At 36.9% G+C, this 19,755-nt stretch overlaps 2 protein-coding genes across 4 annotated transcripts in view; one reads left to right on the top strand and one right to left on the bottom strand.

Annotated features, from left to right (window-relative positions):
• Window positions 1–207: 207 nt before the first annotated feature.
• On the bottom strand, window positions 208–4,946 carry LOC124303786 (uncharacterized). 3 transcript variants are annotated; one of them, XM_046761452.1, is made up of 3 exons: window positions 4,279–4,946; window positions 3,925–4,131; window positions 208–3,107 (listed from the first exon to the last, which is right to left on the bottom strand). In XM_046761452.1, the coding sequence occupies exons 1-3, from the start codon at window positions 4,580–4,582 to the stop codon at window positions 3,091–3,093; spliced, it is 528 nt and encodes a 175-aa protein (XP_046617408.1). In that variant the 5' UTR covers window positions 4,583–4,946; the 3' UTR covers window positions 208–3,090. The 3 variants fall into 3 exon arrangements, with proteins under 3 accessions (XP_046617408.1, XP_046617416.1, XP_046617399.1); XM_046761460.1 differs by having other exon boundaries at window positions 3,940–4,131; XM_046761443.1 differs by having other exon boundaries at window positions 208–4,131.
• Window positions 4,947–8,019: 3,073 nt separating this feature from the next.
• The window catches only part of LOC124310227 (uncharacterized), a 32,725-nt gene continuing 20,989 nt past the window's right edge, over window positions 8,020–19,755 (top strand). Inside the window, exons 1-2 of the mRNA XM_046774038.1 lie at window positions 8,020–8,091; window positions 10,833–11,042. Coding sequence (XP_046629994.1) covers window positions 8,020–8,091; window positions 10,833–11,042 — 282 coding nt within the window. The remainder of the gene's footprint in view (window positions 8,092–10,832; window positions 11,043–19,755) is intronic.

The raw sequence follows: 19,755 nt of genomic DNA, 5'->3' as shown, positions 1-19,755 counted from the left end.
CACAGCGCAACGACCCTACGCCTGTACCACCGCACCAACACAGCGTTACACCATATGTAAAAAGCTTGCAATATAACCTACGACGTTACTCTGTCCAAAGATCCAGCGAACTTTCAGCTCCATTTTGTCATATTAATTTAAGATCCTACAACTAAGTAATCCCGTTGTTTGTGACTTGAAATATTGAACTTATAAAATAAATCCAAGTTAATCAAAGTATGCAAATATATTAAAATCAGTCATTCCGTTAAATCCTCCCACCAATCTACGCTGCAAGTCATCATATCCAGATTATTCTCAAAAGGTAAGCCAAATAACTAAATCTTTCATCCAACAATTACTCTTTCCTCGGTTCGTTCGATTAGAGCGATAGAATGACCGTTGTCCGATGTATTTCAATACTTTATCGGTAATTGGTAACCCAAACTACTGATGTGAGTCTAGCTGTAGTTGTGTGAACGAATCTAGTCTCTAACATTTGGAAATTTTCACCAGGTACCGTACCGACGTCACAGGGTAGTCCCTAGACTAGTGACTTTGTAACCTTTTCGATACATATTTTCACACCTTCCCTCAATAGTCTTCCTTCTCTTCTAGGCTTGTTTCTTATTCACTAGTATAATCATTCAACAAAAAAATATCCATGTTTCGTAAAACTAACTATTCTAGTCATTGCTCCCTGGTTTTGGAGCAAGCAAGAAACTTTTGGTCTGCTGTTCAGTTTAAATTAAAATTTTTGTCAAAATTAACAAATTTCTCTCTGACTACAGGTTTGGTAAACAGATCAGCTGTTTGGTCTTCTGATTTGATATACTTTAGAGTTATCAAATCTTCTTTAATTTTTTGTTTTATGTAGTTGAATTTAATGTCCACGTGTTCGACCCTTTTGTTTTCTGGATTATTTCCTAGGTTTATGGCTGCCTAGTTATCCACCTGAATGATTATTGGGTCTTTGCCAGTTATTTTAAAATCTTCAAGTAATTTTAGTAGCCAACTAGCTTCTACTACTGCTGAACTCAAAACAATACATTCAGCCTCTGTGGAGGATAAACTAACGGTTTGCTGTTTTCTCGACAACCATGCTACTGCACAGTCGAATTTAGCTTGAATACAAATCCTGACGTTGACTTTCGATCATTCGTGTCACTGTCCCAATCAGAATCTACATACCTACATAGAGTTCCAGCATTTATATTTTTTTTTAATATTAGCTTCAAGTGTAAAATATTTTTAATGTATCTCAACACACGTTTCAATGCGGTGTATAGCTCCTGATTTGCGTAATTCTAGTATCGGCTTAGATATGATATGCTTAAACATAAATCTGGTCTAGTTCCAAGGTCTGCATATATGAGACAGTCTATTATCTGTCGACACTTTGACTCTAATTCTCTATCGCTCACTTCTGGTTTGACATACTGAAACTTGTTCTCTATAGGCGTCGACATGGGCTTAGACTCGCTCATACCAAACTTGTTTAGATTTGACTCAAATATACCGCTTGATTCATTTCAGTAATTCCCTCCTTCAAGTTTTGCGTTACGCGTATACCTAAGTAATTGGATAACAAGCCCAAGTTTTTCATTTGGAAAACATTTCCCAGATAATTTTTCAGATTACATACTTCGTCCTCATTCGTATCAGAGATTAATATATCATCAACGAACAATAACAGATATACTTTGCTAGCCATATTGCACTTCGTATACAAACAGAAATCATTTTGTGAACGGACAAAACCTTTTTTTGTTATAACCTCATCGAACTTTTAGTTCCAATACTTCGGCGACTTTTTCAAGTGATATATTGACTTATTCAATTTTCCCACAGTGTTTTGTTCGATCTTTACATTCTTTGGTAACTTTATACATATTTCCTCATTTATATTTCCGTACAGGAAAGCACTTCTTACGTCTAGCTGATGTACTGGTAATGCTAATCTGTTTGCTATGGCTAGTACAATTCTAAAAGTGATTATTTTCACCACTGGTGTATATATATCATATACCTCAGTTGCCTTTGGTGGAAGCCTCTTGCTACTAACCTTGCTTTAAATTGGGATGGGTTCCCTTCATTATCCTGCTTAATTTTATATATCCACTCACTATTTATCATCTTTTTATTTTTTGGTGTAGGTACTATGGTCCGTGTATTGTTTTCTCGCAATACACTTAGTTCGCTATTCATAGCGTCTTTCCATTTTTCCACATGAGGACTTTCGATGGCTACCTCGTAGGGCTTAGGTTCGTTTAGTATACTGACAAAACCTGTCTCATAATCAGTATATCTTTTGGGCTTTACAATACTACGCTTACCAAATTCACGAACTATTGTGGCGTTCAAATCTACCATTGCTTCTCCTGATTCACTTGTTTCACTCAACTCTTTGTCACACTCCTCGAAGATGCTGCTGCCCGATTGACAATCTAACTGCTCGTCTTCGTCTTGGCTCGCTGCGTTTCTGATTCTCCAGGTACTTCGTCATTAACATAGTCAAGTAATACTACCTCTTGGTTGACTTGTTTATGGTCAGACTCAAACGAAACATCTCTCCTGACTCCAACTATTCCTGTCTGTGGGAAGTACACTCGGTACCCCTTTGTATCTTCTCCACAACCGACGAACAATCCACTTGTACTTTTTGAGTTCCATTTCTGTCGCCGTTGTGCTGGGACGAAGGCATCTACCTTCAAATCAAAAATCATGAGATTATTCAAATCATAACTTTGCTCAAACCATGCTTCGAGAGGAAATTTGTCGGGTACTGTACTTTTTTCCTCCTGTTTAGTACGTATACTGCTACATACACTGCCTCGACCCACAAACTCTTACTCAGGCCTTTTGCCATTAGCATCAAGCTAGCAGCGTCCATGATGGTTCGGTTGTCGCGCTCGACCTTACCATTCTACTCCGGGATGTACACTACAGATGTCTGATGTCTTATCTCTCTCTCTTCGAAAATGCTCTTCAGTTCCACATTCACAAATTCGATTCCATTATCTGACAATACGAATTTGACTTCATTTCCTATATCCTGCTCTACCAGGCTAAGATACCTTTTGACGTTCCTCGCCACTTCATGTTTATTTTTCAGGCAATAGATATACCTAAAACCAGAATAGTCATCTTTGATCAGTAGGAAATACCTCGAATCTCTAAGCTATTCACACTCCATGGGTCCACATACGTCCATATGAACCAGCTCGCACGTGCTTAACGTGACTGTTTTACTTCTATTAAACGGAGCCTTGTGCATTTTCTCCTTCGTACAGCCGTTGCACCTGGGTTAGTCTACATTATAAGGGATTTTGTGTTTGTCCAATATCTGCTTTATGTAGCTCAAGTTCTGATGCAGTAAGTGTTCATGCCGTACCAATAAGTTGTCCTTGGCATACCCCACTGCTGCTTGCCCAATACCACTAAAACGCATGGTATATAGCTTTCAACTTCTATCCTCGATTGCCATTACTCGAATGTCTTTTTCGATACTATACTGCTCACTGTTAAATATTACCCGGTAGCCTTTGTCGGCCGCGTTTCTAACAGAGAACAAATTTACTGTCATTCTAGGCACATGTAATACATTGTTTAGCATGGTGTTTACCCACTCAAGGCCCTCATATGCCTTTAACTTGACTGTTCTGCAGCCAACCGCGTCTAATTCACTCCCATCTCCTATCACTACCTTTTCGTAATTCGTTTATTCAGTGTAGGTGGGGAACATTTCCTTTATATGGCACATATGCTCACTAGCACCTGTATCGACTAACCAGCTTTGATTTTTATACTCTGCAATTTACGCGTTACTTCTTTCACTGTTCACCTGATCCTGAGTGTCATTTTTCTCTTTTTGCCTCAATTTTTGTACTCTAGTTCTACACTTGCTTATGTGGTGCCCGTACTTTTTGCAATAATGACAATGACCTTTTACCAACTTACAGTCTCGTTTATAGCGTCCTTCTGTTCCACAGCCATAGCACTTGACAATACTGCGAGAACTTTCACTGACCAATGCTACCGATGTCTCTCCTTTTGCTGGCGAATCCCTGTCTGCAACTCGTTCTTCCTCAGCGAGTAGTCTGGCTATTAGCTCAGCTATACTCTGACTCTCCGCAGGTACTGACTTCCACCCTGCAACGAAATGCCTGTACTTTTCGGCTAACGACGTTAACACTTTTCTTATAATCATCCTTTGTTAGACTGTCTCCCCCAGTTGGGCGATTTTATCGCTTATTTCCTGAAGTTTAGCAAAGAAAGTCGATATATGATTTCCCTCACACTTCAATGAAAAGAACTTTTGCTGTTCTAAGTGTTTATTCCACATTTCTGGAGCTGAAGTTGTTGTTACAACGTGAACTATGACTTTTTCTTGTGAGTGTGTTATTATAATTCCCTTAGCCTTGCCGTCTTTCGAAATCCAGTCGGCTTCTGCTTCCGCGCCTAACACCGGCCTCAGCACACTTCCTTCGACCAAACCAACTAACCTCATGGCTTGTAAAATAACCTTTATTTGAAATTTCCACACGCTCCAATTGCTGCTTCCCTCAACCTTCACGCCTGTATTTACGTACACTTTTTCCATGTTCTACTTATTGATTTCTGGACACTCCCGATGTCTGACGACCGGCATTCACCACGCCGTGGGTTAACCTCACTTTGCAATCCGCGTTTATTTTGGCAATCCACGATCACTTTTAATACTGTGACAGTTTGCGATTGTGCGCGACGAGCTCATAGAGTGGAAGAAGAAACCTAGAGAGTAAACGTGGCGGTATTGTCATCTATATCTAGGGGCTAAGTAGAGCGAGAAGTCCCTAGAATAGTGTGACCTTATTGACTTTTTAATACATATTTTAACACGATTTGCTACGAATTATTTGGCCATGATTGGCGATGTATCCAACGTCAGAAATTAGAAGTCATTGTTAAATTATGTGACAATAGTTTCCAATCTCTTACGCACTGAACTATAATACAACTGGATCGCTCACTACGGTGGTGGGGCTTCAGCCGACAGAGATAGCTCTGAGGTGCTATTTCTTTCTACTACCTACCGTGCATACATGGGACAGTCTAAGCAAAAATGTTATGAGGTTCAAGGGGGTCGTTTAGTGTGTTGGGTAGAAAAAATGAATTTTTTTAAAAAATATAAATTGAAGGAGGGGAAGAATTATTGTATGGTTCAGGCATAGCAGGTTGCTGATGAGTCACCATTTCCATTGCGTATTGTATACTTCAACTTTAAAACGCGTTTTTCCCGCAACAGCATTTTTCAAAAGTGTAGAGATGATATCTTAAGAAGCACTAAACGGATCCTGCTCAAATTTGTACATATTTATTATACCGATACTTATCGCGTAAACGGATAATCATGATTGCTCTAGTAGTTCTTGTTTTACAAGATTAATGGGAAAAAATACAAATTTCAAATTTTTCTTGAAAAATAGCTCGTAAATCAAAAACTACCAAAGCAATCATGATTATCCTAGTTCATGCAATCGGTATAGGTATGTGCACTTAGGGACAATGAATCTGAGACGGCTAATTTTTTACACTGGACAGTTATGTTGGAAACACAGAGAAACCTGCAGCGCCATAGTCAGCCGAACGCGAAACTAACTCAATCTCAATAAACATAACAAAACCCATGGCCGTCGAATCTAACCTTAGAATTGACCAGCCCCCTAACACTGGTAGGTAAAAGTGGCACGCAAAATGTGCTTGCCGCATAGTGGCGCTAGCTGTTCTGTAAGAACTTCTCATATATATATGTTGCACCGTCGTCTTGAATATTTTACATGAATATAAGGCTATTGTAGATAATTTTTTGTTTAATAAATATGAAATAAAATAATAATAAAAATATTATAGATAACTTTTTGTAAAATCAATACGAAATAAGAGAATAATGAAAATATTGTAGATAACTTTGTGAAAACCATTATTCGCGCGCATAATGAATTCGAATTATAATTTTAATTGTTCAGGTTAGCATTATCAATTTTAAATATTCAGTAATAGTCCTTCGACAAATGAGAATATTTTAAGTTGACTTAGAAAATAGGTATTAGGTATGTAATAAGGTACTCACATAGACGAAAAAAAAACATCCGTATGTGAGAGTGAAAATATTAATTTATTTTCGCATAAATATAATGCATAATGAATATAATTTTCGCATAATAATGAATATAATGGATATAATAATGAATATAATACAAAATGTACATATATGTTACATGTGTACGTTAATGTTTTGCAGAATTTAGCTTTCTTTTTGTGTAATTGCTTGTCTTTTTTTTACTCTGCATCCATGTGTGTGCAGTACTGCTGCATCCTTTTAGATACGTAAAATTGGGTAAGTTGATATATTATTTCATGCGCATGGTCTTTGCACGGGAATGCCAAGTCATCGTGATTGCATAAAACAGTTTTATATATTTCACAATTTTCACTCAATTTGAACAATAAATTTCACACGTTGCAACAATAACAGCACGATGAACACAATAATCGGAGCAGTCGGAGTGTTTAAGGGGAGGCCAAGGTTACGTTGACCTTCCTCGCTCCTCGCTTTATAACGAAGATTCACACAGAACAGCCAGCACTGCTGGTGGCGATTTTAAGAACTTCAGATTTCGAGACAAAACGCGTTTGCATTTATCGTATAGGAAAAGCAGGCCAGTGTCAGGGGACTGGAATTGACGTATCAATCCTAGAAGTCATGATCCCTGCGGTATTCTAATGTTAGATTCCACCGTCGCGGGTTATGTTATGTTTATTGAGATTGAATTTGTTTCGCGCTCAGCCGACTATGGTGATGTAGGTTTCTCTGTATTGCCAAAATAACTATAGTGTAAAAAATTAGCCGTCTCTGATTCATTGTCCCCAAGTGTACACATAATAGTTATGCTGTAAAAATTTGAGCAGGATCGGTCTAGTCCATTTTAATACATCATCTCTACCTTCAAGTACATTTTTTAAGGTACGTTCCTGTCGGGCAGTATACATTAGATTATATTCAATATATCAACTGAATTGATGATATTTTTCTCCTATTCGAATTTAGTTAATCGAAAAATCAAGATATACATTTTGAAATAGAAGATATATTATTTCTTATTTTTTTTTTGATTCAACAAAATAGGACAATCGTGGGAGCAAGAAGACGTGCGAAAAAATAGGGTATGTAAATTTTCAATTTGCTGATTTCTTCCGGCCGTAATTATCGGATAGGAACTTTATTTATCTCATTTTGTGCGCAATTTGATACTCTGTAAATCATCCGTTTACATTTTGACGATTGGTCAAGTAGTTTCGATTTTATAAGCGAAAAACTGAAAATTCTAGTTTTTCATGAAAATTATTTATAAAAAAAACCTTATGACATTTGGGAGTTGGAAATATAGTCGGAATGTAGTATGAAACCCCCTCTTCATGACGGCACAGTCGGTTTGCTTCTAAGAATTTTGTCACGAAAAAATGCTATATTACTTGGTCTTAATGCAGTAAGCATTCCAACCGTGGTGTGAGTATACATGGTGTGCCTAGGAGTGCAGCTTCTCTCTCTAAAAAAGTTTTTCTGGCGCTGGACTTGAGTAAATCCGGTACGAACGGCGTCAAAATACCCTAGATCTGTGGTGATTAATTGTTATAACGTTGAATCTGTGCGGGTAAAAGATGAGCGGGTCTTTTGAGTATCTTCGGAGTTGTAGCGATAATGTTACGGGATTCGTGTTCTGGAGAATACACTTAATTTTTGAAACATTGAATAATTCTAATATCAATGCGAGGTACAAAATAATTAATTACGGAAATTAGGTGTTACGCAATGTGCACGATGGCATTACTGTTATGTATTGGTAAATGAGTAATACTCCGATATAGCGGTACCAAGTAGGGTAGCGTTCGCAAGAAAAATAATTCCCTTACAATATAGGAATTTCTTTGAACGGTTGGTACAAAATTACTTGAAGGCTTTGATCTCGAAGAAAGGGGTGTGTCGTAGGAGTTCTAGGCATGTATACTCACACTAGAGCTCACACCACGGTTCCAACTTGTACTTCAGCCTTAGAGCATACACTACTGGAGGTAAGCCACCCATGCCGTCAACTTTGCGAAAATTGCAGCCGAAGTGGTAAGTGAGTGAAGTAATATCACCGATATACACCGTCTCTCTCACCCTGCATTTGATTGGCTGAGAGGAAACGTACGATTGCTTCTACTTCCTACGGCTACCTCGCCAGTCATTGTCACATAATTTGTATAAAATCGAACTCGCATTTCGTTTTGGACCGAAAACAAGGTAGCCGGATAGGGAAGGCATTAATGATCATTACTGTATATAATACCGATAAATCTTATGGCTGCATCCTGAAACTAGTTGGCAGTGCTAAAAACTCCCTATGACAAAGGCAGAACTAGTCACGAACTTAGCTGTGCAAAAGAGATAAAAAATTGCTCATGGTACTAGAAGCTAATTTCGCAACGCACCGCATACTATCCTACACAATACCCGGGGTGCGTTCCGATATTAGCTCCCAGTGTTGTCAACAATCTTTCATCTATTTGCGCTGCTGAGTTATTGAGTAGCTCTGTCTCTGTCCTAGAGAGTTTTTAGTGCTGCCAGCTCATTTCGGAACGTGCCCCTAGTATTCACAGATCGTCCTCGGATGTATAATGCATGATGTGTTTTTTATATCCAAAACAGTCTGAAAGTCTTGCTAGTTTGCTGAATACCCGATAAGGGTTCTCCTTGACTGAAGTTCTACACCGTCAAGTCTTCTTTAAATACCGACTGCTGCTTAAATTTTATTTTCTATATGAAATATTAAGTATACAAAATTCGTTTCATCGTTATTGATTATTCAATCCAAATTTCAATATAAATTACAAACAAAATTTAGGCAAGTTCCTTATGCCCCCCTACTTCAGGGGCACAGTGTTTTATTATCGGTGTAGGTGGCCAACTGCAGAAGAATTACATTCAATGGTTGAAATTATCTATTGTTTGTTTGACAATTGACGTAGTACAAATGTTCTCACGTCCGAAATTGGCATTTGCTTCATTTTTCTTGAATGTTTTTCATCACTAAAATATCGATCAAGTATCAGTCGCAATTTTAAAAAACTTCAGCACGAAAAACGTCGAGGGCAAATCTCAAATGGAAATTCAATCCGATAAGATTACAATGGATAACAGAGGACAGAGTATTGGAATTTTCACTATTTCGCTGTTAAGATCAAACCATTTACGACTGGTCGAAACGTTAGAAAAAGATGTGAGTCAAATTAGATGATCGTTCTCCCCCCGCCGTTCTTGTATTAACTACCCGATATATTCAAGGTCAGATTTGCCTATGTTCTTGTAAAGTGACTTGGAACAAACAAAAATACCATGAATAGCTTACGTAATTTCAATTTTTATTGAAATAATTGATCGCAATATTAATTTATTGTACAGCCGTCATTTTGGCCACTAGTGTTTTCAACTTCGAATTTATTCGTATTATCAGGTTACCCTCTGTGACGCAACCCTACGCCTCATTCGTGTGGAAGAATTGTGGTAGTGTCTGGTAATAGAGAAAACTGAGAATTATACGGGAATTTAAAAATATCGTTGTAACTGCGGGAAATGTACAATATGAATTTCACACAGTCATCGGGAATTCGAACCGAAGCTGGTGTTTGATATACCAACTCACGGAAAAAGAATCCGTATTGGATCAACGTGAACAAACACATGGAGTTTTACGTCAAAAATGATGCATTTTAATATCTTAAAAATTTGTCATCATTATGCATTGTCAAACGTAATGACGAATAGCAATTATTTGACAGCATGTCAGGTGCCTTGAAGAATGTTGCCTTTTCACTCCTAATGCGAGAAATTTTTACGAAATCCGATATTTAGTAGTGAATTATATAATCTATTAAAATTTATTTAATCTGTATGTGACAAAAGTAATTTACAATAGGCATTGTAAATGACCTCTGAATATTGAATTACGAAAAGATTTTTAGTATCAAAGCCTACAATCACAATTCTCTTCAAGGTAACTACATATATCCGTTAATTATTCTATAGAAATAATTCTACGCAAACGTACAAGAATTTGCAAAGACTAATTGTAATTGTACGGGAATTATACGAAAATTTTCAGGTCCGGTAACGCTTACAGACACTTTCTGACAGTACCCAGATAACAAAATTTTTGTAAACTGCATACAATTTGTGAGCAAATTAGCACATTTTATTGCGACATGTGTAGTTAGATCTGCAATCCCAAGAAGATTGGCAGTGAGAAAGCATAAATTAGCAGCAATTATGCAGCAAGTCATGCAATTTGAATAGTGTACAATGTATGATCTTACATCTTTCGCTCAACATGCTGCTAATTTGTGTATTTATTCTGTGCATTAACTTCATTTAAAGTATGATTTCATGTATTTTAATTTACATGCTGCATATGAGTGCTCAATTTATGACTATCAGATCCTTAATGGTAATGCAATAGCAATTTGCACACAACCTTTGTTCATCTAAAATACTGTAAGACATAAGGTTTCGCCAATCTTATCTGCTTACCCAATGGTAATACATACTAGGTCTTTTCGCTGCCGCTACATTTTGCTTATATATTTTTTACACCAATGTAAGAATGCACTAAATAAACGGTGCATTTCTCAAATAGGCCCAGAAAATTTAACGGGATTGCAACAAGAACTAGTTAATATCAGTATATAAATATAGATTACGAAAATACAGTTTTATCCATAAATTGCTTGTTATTGAAATAATCATCTGGTGTTATAACTTGTTATTGAATCAGGTGTCAATATTGCGAATCGAGGCTCGCCATATTTCTAGAATCAGTACGGAATTGGACAGCAAATTGGAATCGTTCACTCAAATATCAAATGTACTTTTTGGAAAGCTCGAATCGCTACGCAATTTGATCAAAACCAGATTTGAACAAAAGGATGACGCAAGGGAATTTGCGGATAAAATTTCAGCATCATGGGAACTAGCTAACAAACAAGTTTGTATATTATATTTCACTCATATTATATTATATTATATTATATTATATTATATTATATTATATTACTAGGGGCTTCGCGCGCCAACCCCATCTCGGCGCTGCGCGCCTCGTTGTTCGGCGCTTCGCGCCTCACTATTACCTTACGCATTGTCTAGTAGACAGGCGAATTCCTTCATGTTGATTTGATGACAGGTCTGCACTGGCTGTCCACTTCAATTCCTTCTGTGCTTACTTTTCTTTTTTTCATCAATCTAAGCTTCCATTCGTTGGTTGAAAATTGGTGTTCCTTCTCTATTGATATCGATCTATCTCCTTGACTTGCTGAATTATTTTTGCTACCGCTCTACCCGTTATTCTCCAAAATGACCTTCTTTATATTATTTTTTTCTCTATATTTGCGTTGCTGTTCACTCCGCAAAACACCTCTTTCTCTTGTGGTTAACATAGATCCTGGTCGTCCTCTTGCCTGGTTATAGAAATATTTGTTTATTATTATTCTCTGGCTTATTTGGTTATTCGCACTTACAATTTTATTTTCCTTTTTCTTTTGTGATACGTCCGACCATCCACCGTCTCCATCGCCTTGTCTGCTGGTTGAAACTCCTCCTTTCTGTTCGTTGGTTGAAAAGCCAGTATGATATTTTTTGTTCGCTTCCCTATATTTTCGCTGCTGTTCTCGTCGTCTAATTTTTCGCTCTTCTATGTCCATCACATTGGTTGGTCGTCCTCTTGATTTATTTTCCAAATCATTAATCACAATCAATTCTTCTAATTCTTCGACACCCTTCGTTGAATTATTTTTACTACCGCTCTGCCGGTTATTCTCCAAAATCACCTTCTTTATATTATTTTTTTCTCTATATTTGCGTTGCTGTTCATTCCGCAAAACACTTCTTTCTCTTGTGGTCAACATCGATCCTGGTCGTCCTCTTACCTGGTTATACGAATATTTGATGGATATTATTTTATGGCTTATTTGGTTGTTCGCACTTACAATTTTATTTTCCTCTTTCTTTTGTGATACTTCCAACCATCCACCATCTTCATCGCCTTGTCTGCTGCTTGAAACTCCTCCTTTCTCCATTGTCATCGTAAATCCTGGCTGTCCTTTTGACTGTTTGCTGATATATTTAGATTTACTATTATTTGATTGTTACTTTTCATACTTATTACTCACTATCTGAATTTTATTTTGGTTCTGCGAGACATCAAAGTGTCCACTGTCTCCGTCGCCGGTGAAGAGTAGCGAGAATTGTGTTTCATTTTGTGATCCGATCCGGTGTGGATGAATTTGTTCTTCGCGATACACGATTAAACGTATCTTAAAAATGTCCGCAGCTGCAGCTAATTCTGCTTCTCCCCCGTATATTCCATTTTTATTCATATGTGATTTGTAATCACCAGGTGACCTAATCACAGCACCGTTTGACTCATTACCTGTAATAAAACCCGCAAATGTAGACCAATTGTCCACTATATTTGAAACGATACTCAGTCTCACCTCTGCGTGTCGATCTTGAGTGCCGTATACACGATACGCCAACGCGCGAAAAAGACAATTCCCGTCGGGAATCATTTTGATAATTTTCGTTTGCATGTTCATTTTTTGCGCGTCAGAAACAGATACCTATAAAGATATTTGTCAAAGACTGTCATAAACAGCCGATGACAGCTGTCAAAGGGTTTGCTAGATGCTTTTTGTTTTGTTTTCGGGATCTCACCCCACCGCCAACTTCATGCGTATACTATTGTTATTATCATCGTTTTTATACTATTGTTATTATAATCTTTTTCTACCTGTTCATTTGTTTGAAACTTTTTTATTAGATAGAGAGATATTATATTATACTTAATGTATGTAATGAACACGTATTCCTAGCAATACCGGTTTATCCACTAAGATATAGAGACTATAGCTTAGGGTGCTATCAAGGAGCAATGATTCGTTGTTTTTTTTTAAATATTTGCATGATGTTTTCGAAAAATAAGTATTGAAAACAAATAATTTTTGGAAGCATCAAGCCCTTAGTGCATAAATTTTGAATTATAAATGTCATCAATTCCATGATTCACTATAAATATAAAGATTAATAACATTATTGGAAACCATCTTCATTTGTTTCATCAACCCTTTGACTGTGAGTGACACACATATGGGCGGAAAAGAACTCGTGCCACTTTTGTTTTATGATGCATATGTGACATATATATTGCAACTTCCTAGTGGTATTGGCACACCCACACAGCTACAGAGCATAAACGGATGACGACGGACAGACTAACTTTACCTTACCTGAGAATTACTCCGTCCACCCAAAGAACCGACCAGTTACCACCGCAGCCCGAGCATAGAAAGGATTGTCGAGCAAAGCGCCGTGTGATTCATAGATAATTGCAAGGAGCAGTGTCTTGGCAAAGAGTAGACTTGGCTTATGTCAATTGTAGAGAGCAAACGCAGCTAAGCGCTCGTTTGACTCAAGGGAGATAGATAATTTTATTTGATTCAAACTTAGATTAATCAATTTAAAATTAAAGTAGTAGAAGCAGGCAAACAGGAGATGAGGAAAAATTAGAGTTAGAGCAGCCAGTTTATTCCAAGTCATACAAGAATTCAAAAGAACGTAGTTTTCATAGCGAAAACTAATCGTTAATTATCATTCAGAACGTAGAAACGAGCGGGAGAGCAATTGGGGAAAACGCATATCTCGGAAAACAAGAGTAGCTTCAATTCATTTAGTTTTACTTTAAGATTTTGTAAAAAAAATACGTTCTTGTTATTTTTCTTTATAAAAATTCATACCGCAATCTCATTTCATTGTTAAAATATAATAGCGAATGCATTGCGTGCATTCATTTGTGTGGCATAGGATTGTTTCCTTATCTGACTAGACAGGTAATTATCTTGGTAGCTTAGATCTCGGCAACGGTGATACGAACTAGGTGTACGGCACTGTATTATTCCATGTCCGATGACCGATATTTGTGGATCCCGAGTCTGATGGACAGTGACTGTGACAGCTAATACCCCTGATCTGCAGTGGGAACGATTCCCAAAATCAAAACAATAGCAGTTTTATCCCAGCTCTGCAGGAGGGACGCGGCAACGGTATTTATACCGGAGTCCGCGAGATAGCAATAAGCGTCAACGGTAAATTGTTCACCTGATTCTTGCGAATGTGGCGACGACAAAACCACGCGACTCCACGAAAACTCAATTAGATCAAGTGGCACAGGTTTTTGAACTAGACGTTACAATTAAGATATGATACGCATTAAAAAGAATATGTTTGTAGTACATCGACTTAACTGTTGTTTTATAAATCAATATTTCCGAGGTCGTTAAACCCGAATCTGAAATTTTATTTTTTAAATTCAACACGGTGAGCCAAATATGAAATATATGGAAAATTACCTTATGGTTTTTGAGGTGGTTAAATTTAAATATGATTTCAGATTTCCAAAATTCAAATTGGCGTATCTAATGTGGCGAGAGAAAATTTGAAGTATTTGGATTTCCGCAAAAATTTGAATCTCTCGATGTTTGTGGTCTCATATTTCAAGTTCGAGACTTAACTCTAAAAATCTGAACCTCGGATGCATTATGAGATCAATCTTTAGCAAACCATCTATCGCAAACTATTATACCTATTTCCCTGACTCACAAGCCTACACGAAGCAAAATTCTCCTTAGTTTGATATTTATATTATTGTTTATGGGTATTATTTTTTTGTACTGCGTGTCTAATGACAAAGGTTCGTAACCACCATTATACGACGTTTTATGGTTTTGCTTGGTTTGCTAATGACAAAAGGTAGTATATTTTTTTCCTCCGCATTCTACGTAAAAATCGTGAAAACGCATGAATGAAAATTCATAATTTCAAATTGCAACAGAAAGATTTGCAATTTTTGGTGGGCACGACCTTTGTCATTGATTAGTATGATTAAAAAAATAATAATTGGGAAGGTAAAAACTTGTATCTACTTAATATGCGACTTTTTGCACTTACGTTTTATACTTGCTAATTTCAATAGATGTATGTGTTTTCAACGTTTTCAAAGCAAATACAATTAAAAAAATGTAGATAGACCTTTTACGAATAAAATCGCTTTTTCGACACTTATGACCCTTTGTCATTAGACGCGCGACATTTTTCTAAAAGATTTCTGTCATTCAGGTGCTGAAATCCAGATCAACTCAATCAATTCAAAATTTAAATCACCAACCGCCATATTGGATCCGTTATTTTGAATTTATAAAATCAGATTTCAGATTCAAATTCAGCGACCTGAAAAACCGTATAACACTGAGATTATAGGATAAATCGATCCAATTTTTTTTTAACACAAAAGTAGCACGAAAGTTTCATTTTCACGATAGCTTTAAGGGGTTAATTTTCTTTGTATTAATATCATTTGATGGGAAAACACTCTCAGTTTTTCATAGCTTTCGGCACCAATAAAACATTCTTGCCTGATCATATCATGAGAATCCTCGTTTTCTTTATCCGAACCCAACTCATTCGCAGAATCTGAATCACAACTGGCTACCACGGCGCTACTTTCTTTCTGTATAGAACATTATATAACACAACATGTTTTACTGAAAATAAAAATTGTCTTTTCTGTAACTTTTAGTACACATATTATTGCGGCAAGACGAAAATTAAAAAAAAAAAATTTCGCTCTTACCTCTTCAAATTTGAGTTTTGGTAGAAACAAAAATTCTCAAACTACCCAAGATCTCTAGCTCAATGAGAAACTGCCGCTCATTGTCAATTAATGTTCATGACAACTTTTTGAACGGAAAATAATTTGAAACCATGAGGATTGTATTTTGAGTTGAGAACGAAATTTTCATCCAGTTGTCATGTCCGGCGAATTGCCACACGTCTCCCTCATATCGCCACTCTCCCACACGCAGAAAACGGGCAGTACGAAATCTAATGGTGATTCCTATAAAAATAGTAGTTTACTATCAAAATTGTAATATTCTATTCATTACTGCGCAACATGGTGAAAAGTGCTTTATGCGTACTGAAAACTGCTAAGCGTATAGTAAAAATGATAACACGCTTGATAATTTTTAGTACGCATATAGCACTTATCACTATGTTGCTCAGTAATGAAAAGCACAGTGCGATGCTGGCAGCAAACTACTATTTTTATAGGAATGACCATTAGATTTCGTATCACCCGTTTTCTCCGTGCACGAACCTTACAGTCACCTTAACCGCTTTCTATTTCCATTCTGGCTTACGCCACTCGCTTTTGCCTGACTCTGCTAACTCTATTCCCCGCCATTCTGGATTTGCGCACCTTTCGTCTACTCCTGCTCTTTACTTCAGTTGCAGTCCTATTCCAACGTTCGTATAATCAACTTCAACTCTAACTTCCAAATTGAACCTCAGATCCAGTCTAAATAATCATTTCACCTATTCCTAATCGAAATCACCTAGTTACACAATTACACATTAGTCAGTTCTAATAAACCCTTTATACAACCGAAAGGTACACCTTCTCCATCTCATTATCAGTCCTTTCATCATTTCCGGATTGAGAATAGCGACGAGACTGAACACGAATTACCCAAATAACATCTTGGGTGGGTATAGAGATGATTCGATAACCGCTCGTCGAATTAGGCCTCAAACCTCTAACACAGTAAAATAAATTTTTTATTGCTCGATTAGAATTATCTATAAAAACATCATGAACAATCTTGAGTCGAAAATTTATTGTTATAAATAGAATTGATCTGAATTGTTATGTAGAACATGATGATAGAGTGCAACCTCTGAATAAGCCCTCTCCAAATAAGTCCACCGGTGAAAATTGTGTTTTGGTCTCAATTTATGCTTTGAATAATACTATAGTAATGAATTAATCTATTGTTAACACCTTTTAATATTTATACTTTTTTAAAATTTAGACATATTAATAAAAAAATGTAATTATCTTAAAAAAGGTAACACAAAGTGAAATATTCAGCAATTCTTGTCAAAAAATAATATCATTCTTTAATATCAAATAATATGATTCTTCGTATGTACTTGAGCATATGAAATTTTTAAGTAGAGAACAATTTTTTTTTTTTTATAGAGAATAGTTATTTTATTATTAATGAGAAATACAATTTATAATACATAATGCAGTCCATAGTGCATACATTGGGCATAATGCAGAATTACAGTTGATACAGAATTTGATAATAATTAAGTATGCATGTATGTTACGCAAAGGGCCTATACACTGCACGTGCAATTCGTCGAGTGAGCGAGCGGACTTATTTGGAGGTTGAGCCGAGAATTTTTTGTGGCGAATTCGGACCGTGGGTGGGGGTAACTCATTTCTCGGAATTATATTCCCCTAACCGCCCGAGCCCAGTCTTGTTCGGAGGTTGCACTGTATAAGAATAAAAATTTCAACTCAAATTACTTTTTCATAATTTTTTTTTTTTTTCAAACTAGTGGGATTATTGGAAAAAATTTTGTTAATTGAATCAAAATTTTGTTTTTCAACTCCAAATACAAACCTCATGGTCTTGAAAGTTTTTCCTTCAAAACAGTTCGTCAGAGACGTTAATTGGGTGTTTAAAAAATGTTCAATGAACGGTAGCTTCCCATTCAGCTACAGAGCTTCAGCCAGTGCGAAGATGTTTTCTTCGACCAAAACTAAAGTTTTGAGAGGTAGGAACAATATAAATTCAATTTTTTTATTTTGTATATTCTAACGCACATCTTTATTCACTGGTACTTAAATAAAAAATTCGATAAGAATAACGACTCTTTTTGTATTGTTACAGCAACTTTACACTGCTTTGAAAAAAATTAATACGAATTTTCAAAACACAATGCCCACAGCTCTGGCAAATACTTGGTTGTGTAAAATTTGCGTAATATAAGAATTGTGGTAAGAATCAAACACTTTTGACATGAAACAGCCTGAAGTTAGGCACGAACGACCCATGTAGGACGCGCTTTCTCGTCCGTGAGTCCGGTCATGTTAGACAAGAGAGAGCACGCTACACGGGCCGTTCGTGCTTAATTTCACTTAGGTGTTTCATTTCCTCAAGAACGCACGTGGTAATACAAATTTTAAAACTGTTAAGAAACGAATCTGGTTTTTATTCTATTGCTTTGTTACGTTCGGCGGACGACCACCAGTATCTTCGGAGGCGTGGGTTCGTAATCCACCACTACCACCAATGTTACGGCTGTGAAGGGGGTTTACTCTCGAGCGGTAGGAATAAACAGGTTCGGCTTCGCTTTTACGTACTACAACAAGCGGAAGTTAGGATGAGGGTTGTATACCCTTGGGTTTGTTTGAAATATCAATTATATGTATGCTTATTGTGAAGAAGTTGAGATAACGATGGGACTGAAGTGTACTGTGCGAAAGATATTTAAGAAGTCTAGATGTGACGTTATTGAGAATTAGAATAGGAGTGTCTTTTGAGACAAAACTTACGGGTGCGGGAAAGCTGTGAGAATCAGAAGGAAGGGAATGAAATTAGCTGAATAATAGCGATAGTGAGGTAGGATAGAGATAAGAGGACAGGAGAGACTATGATATTAATATAAGAAATATGGGAGAGTTAGCTAGTAGGAAAAATAGACGGGTGGCGGTACGTCGGACGTAACAGCTTGAAAAAAGTTTCCAGTGAAATAAACCAAATAATCGCTTGATTGAAGTAAATTTATTTCAAAATCTAGTAAAGCAAGTTCTAACCAAACAACGTATGGTTAAACCGAATAATCCTAGTTGTACTTTCAATATTTCTCACTTTCTCGGTGATACATACAACTTTTCACCGAAACAAAGCTTCGGTTATCGTGCTTGCATGGGGATAAGCTAGCATCGAATTGAAAGATGCTTGCATACTTTATTTCGTTTTGTTTCAGGTGCGCATTGAAAAGAATTTCTAAACGTTTAACAAGCGTTCTCTATACTTTGTCTTGACCCGTGGTATCAACCAAGAAAGAATACATATCTACACACCTGCGTATTGGACAGTGTGTACTCCTCAGCCACACTTTACCGATAATTTCACTACTGTTAAAGAACTAGAATATTTCGAAAACTTCCAACATTTACAAATAGCCTCGAGAATGATGAAAATTATGCATATGATCAATGAAATGTACTTACCGATATAAGTTTCGACGAGATCAGGTAGCCCCCATATACTGAGAAGAGTTTTGAAGTACTCATCAGCCATTGTAGATTACAGATCTGATTAAAATCTCCGAGATTCGATAACTCAGCAATGTAGCGATCTTGCAGCTCACGCTGCACGATTTCACTGTACACGGTGTTGGATGAGAGTTTGTCACACTCGAATTTCGCGCGCCTGTGAGCGCCATTGAAAGAGAGGCGTCAGTGCGAGTATGATACGAGAGGAGCGCTGATGTGCCTGAGCGTGTGTAAAAAGGGAGAGAGAGTCAGTTCCGGTTGATGTATCACGAGAGAGAACACGTTTTCTTTTATATTAATAAAACTTGCTTATCGTTTTGAATCTATCTGCAGTGAGTTATTAAACAAAAATTATTACCCGCAACACAGGGTGCAACAAAAAATGATCTCACAATTAGCCTTAGATACCACAGACAACTTGCAGGCTCTGCCCGCTTTGCACCTGCAGTCGGCCGGTTGCATCAACCATTCTTCAAGTTCTGGCAACACGTAACGGTCACAGGTCATCGCGGTG

The sequence above is a fragment of the Neodiprion virginianus genome, chromosome 1 (assembly GCF_021901495.1).
Source record: "Neodiprion virginianus isolate iyNeoVirg1 chromosome 1, iyNeoVirg1.1, whole genome shotgun sequence".
Lineage (NCBI taxonomy): Eukaryota > Metazoa > Arthropoda > Insecta > Hymenoptera > Diprionidae > Neodiprion > Neodiprion virginianus.
The sequence above is the reverse complement of the archived record's forward strand: the minus strand, read 5'-3'. Positions and strand labels throughout refer to the sequence as shown.

What these genes read in the sequence shown, in the direction of transcription:
- LOC124303786 (XM_046761443.1), bottom strand. Translation starts at nt 4,582, where the DNA reads ATGGAAAAAGTGTACGTAAATACAGGCGTGAAGGTTGAGGGAAGCAGC. An exon ending in AAAGTTCTTTTCATTGAAGT is followed by an intron (nt 4,132 to 4,278) that starts GTGAGGGAAATC and finishes ATTTCGTTGCAG; the next exon opens with GGTGGAAGTCAGTACCTGCG.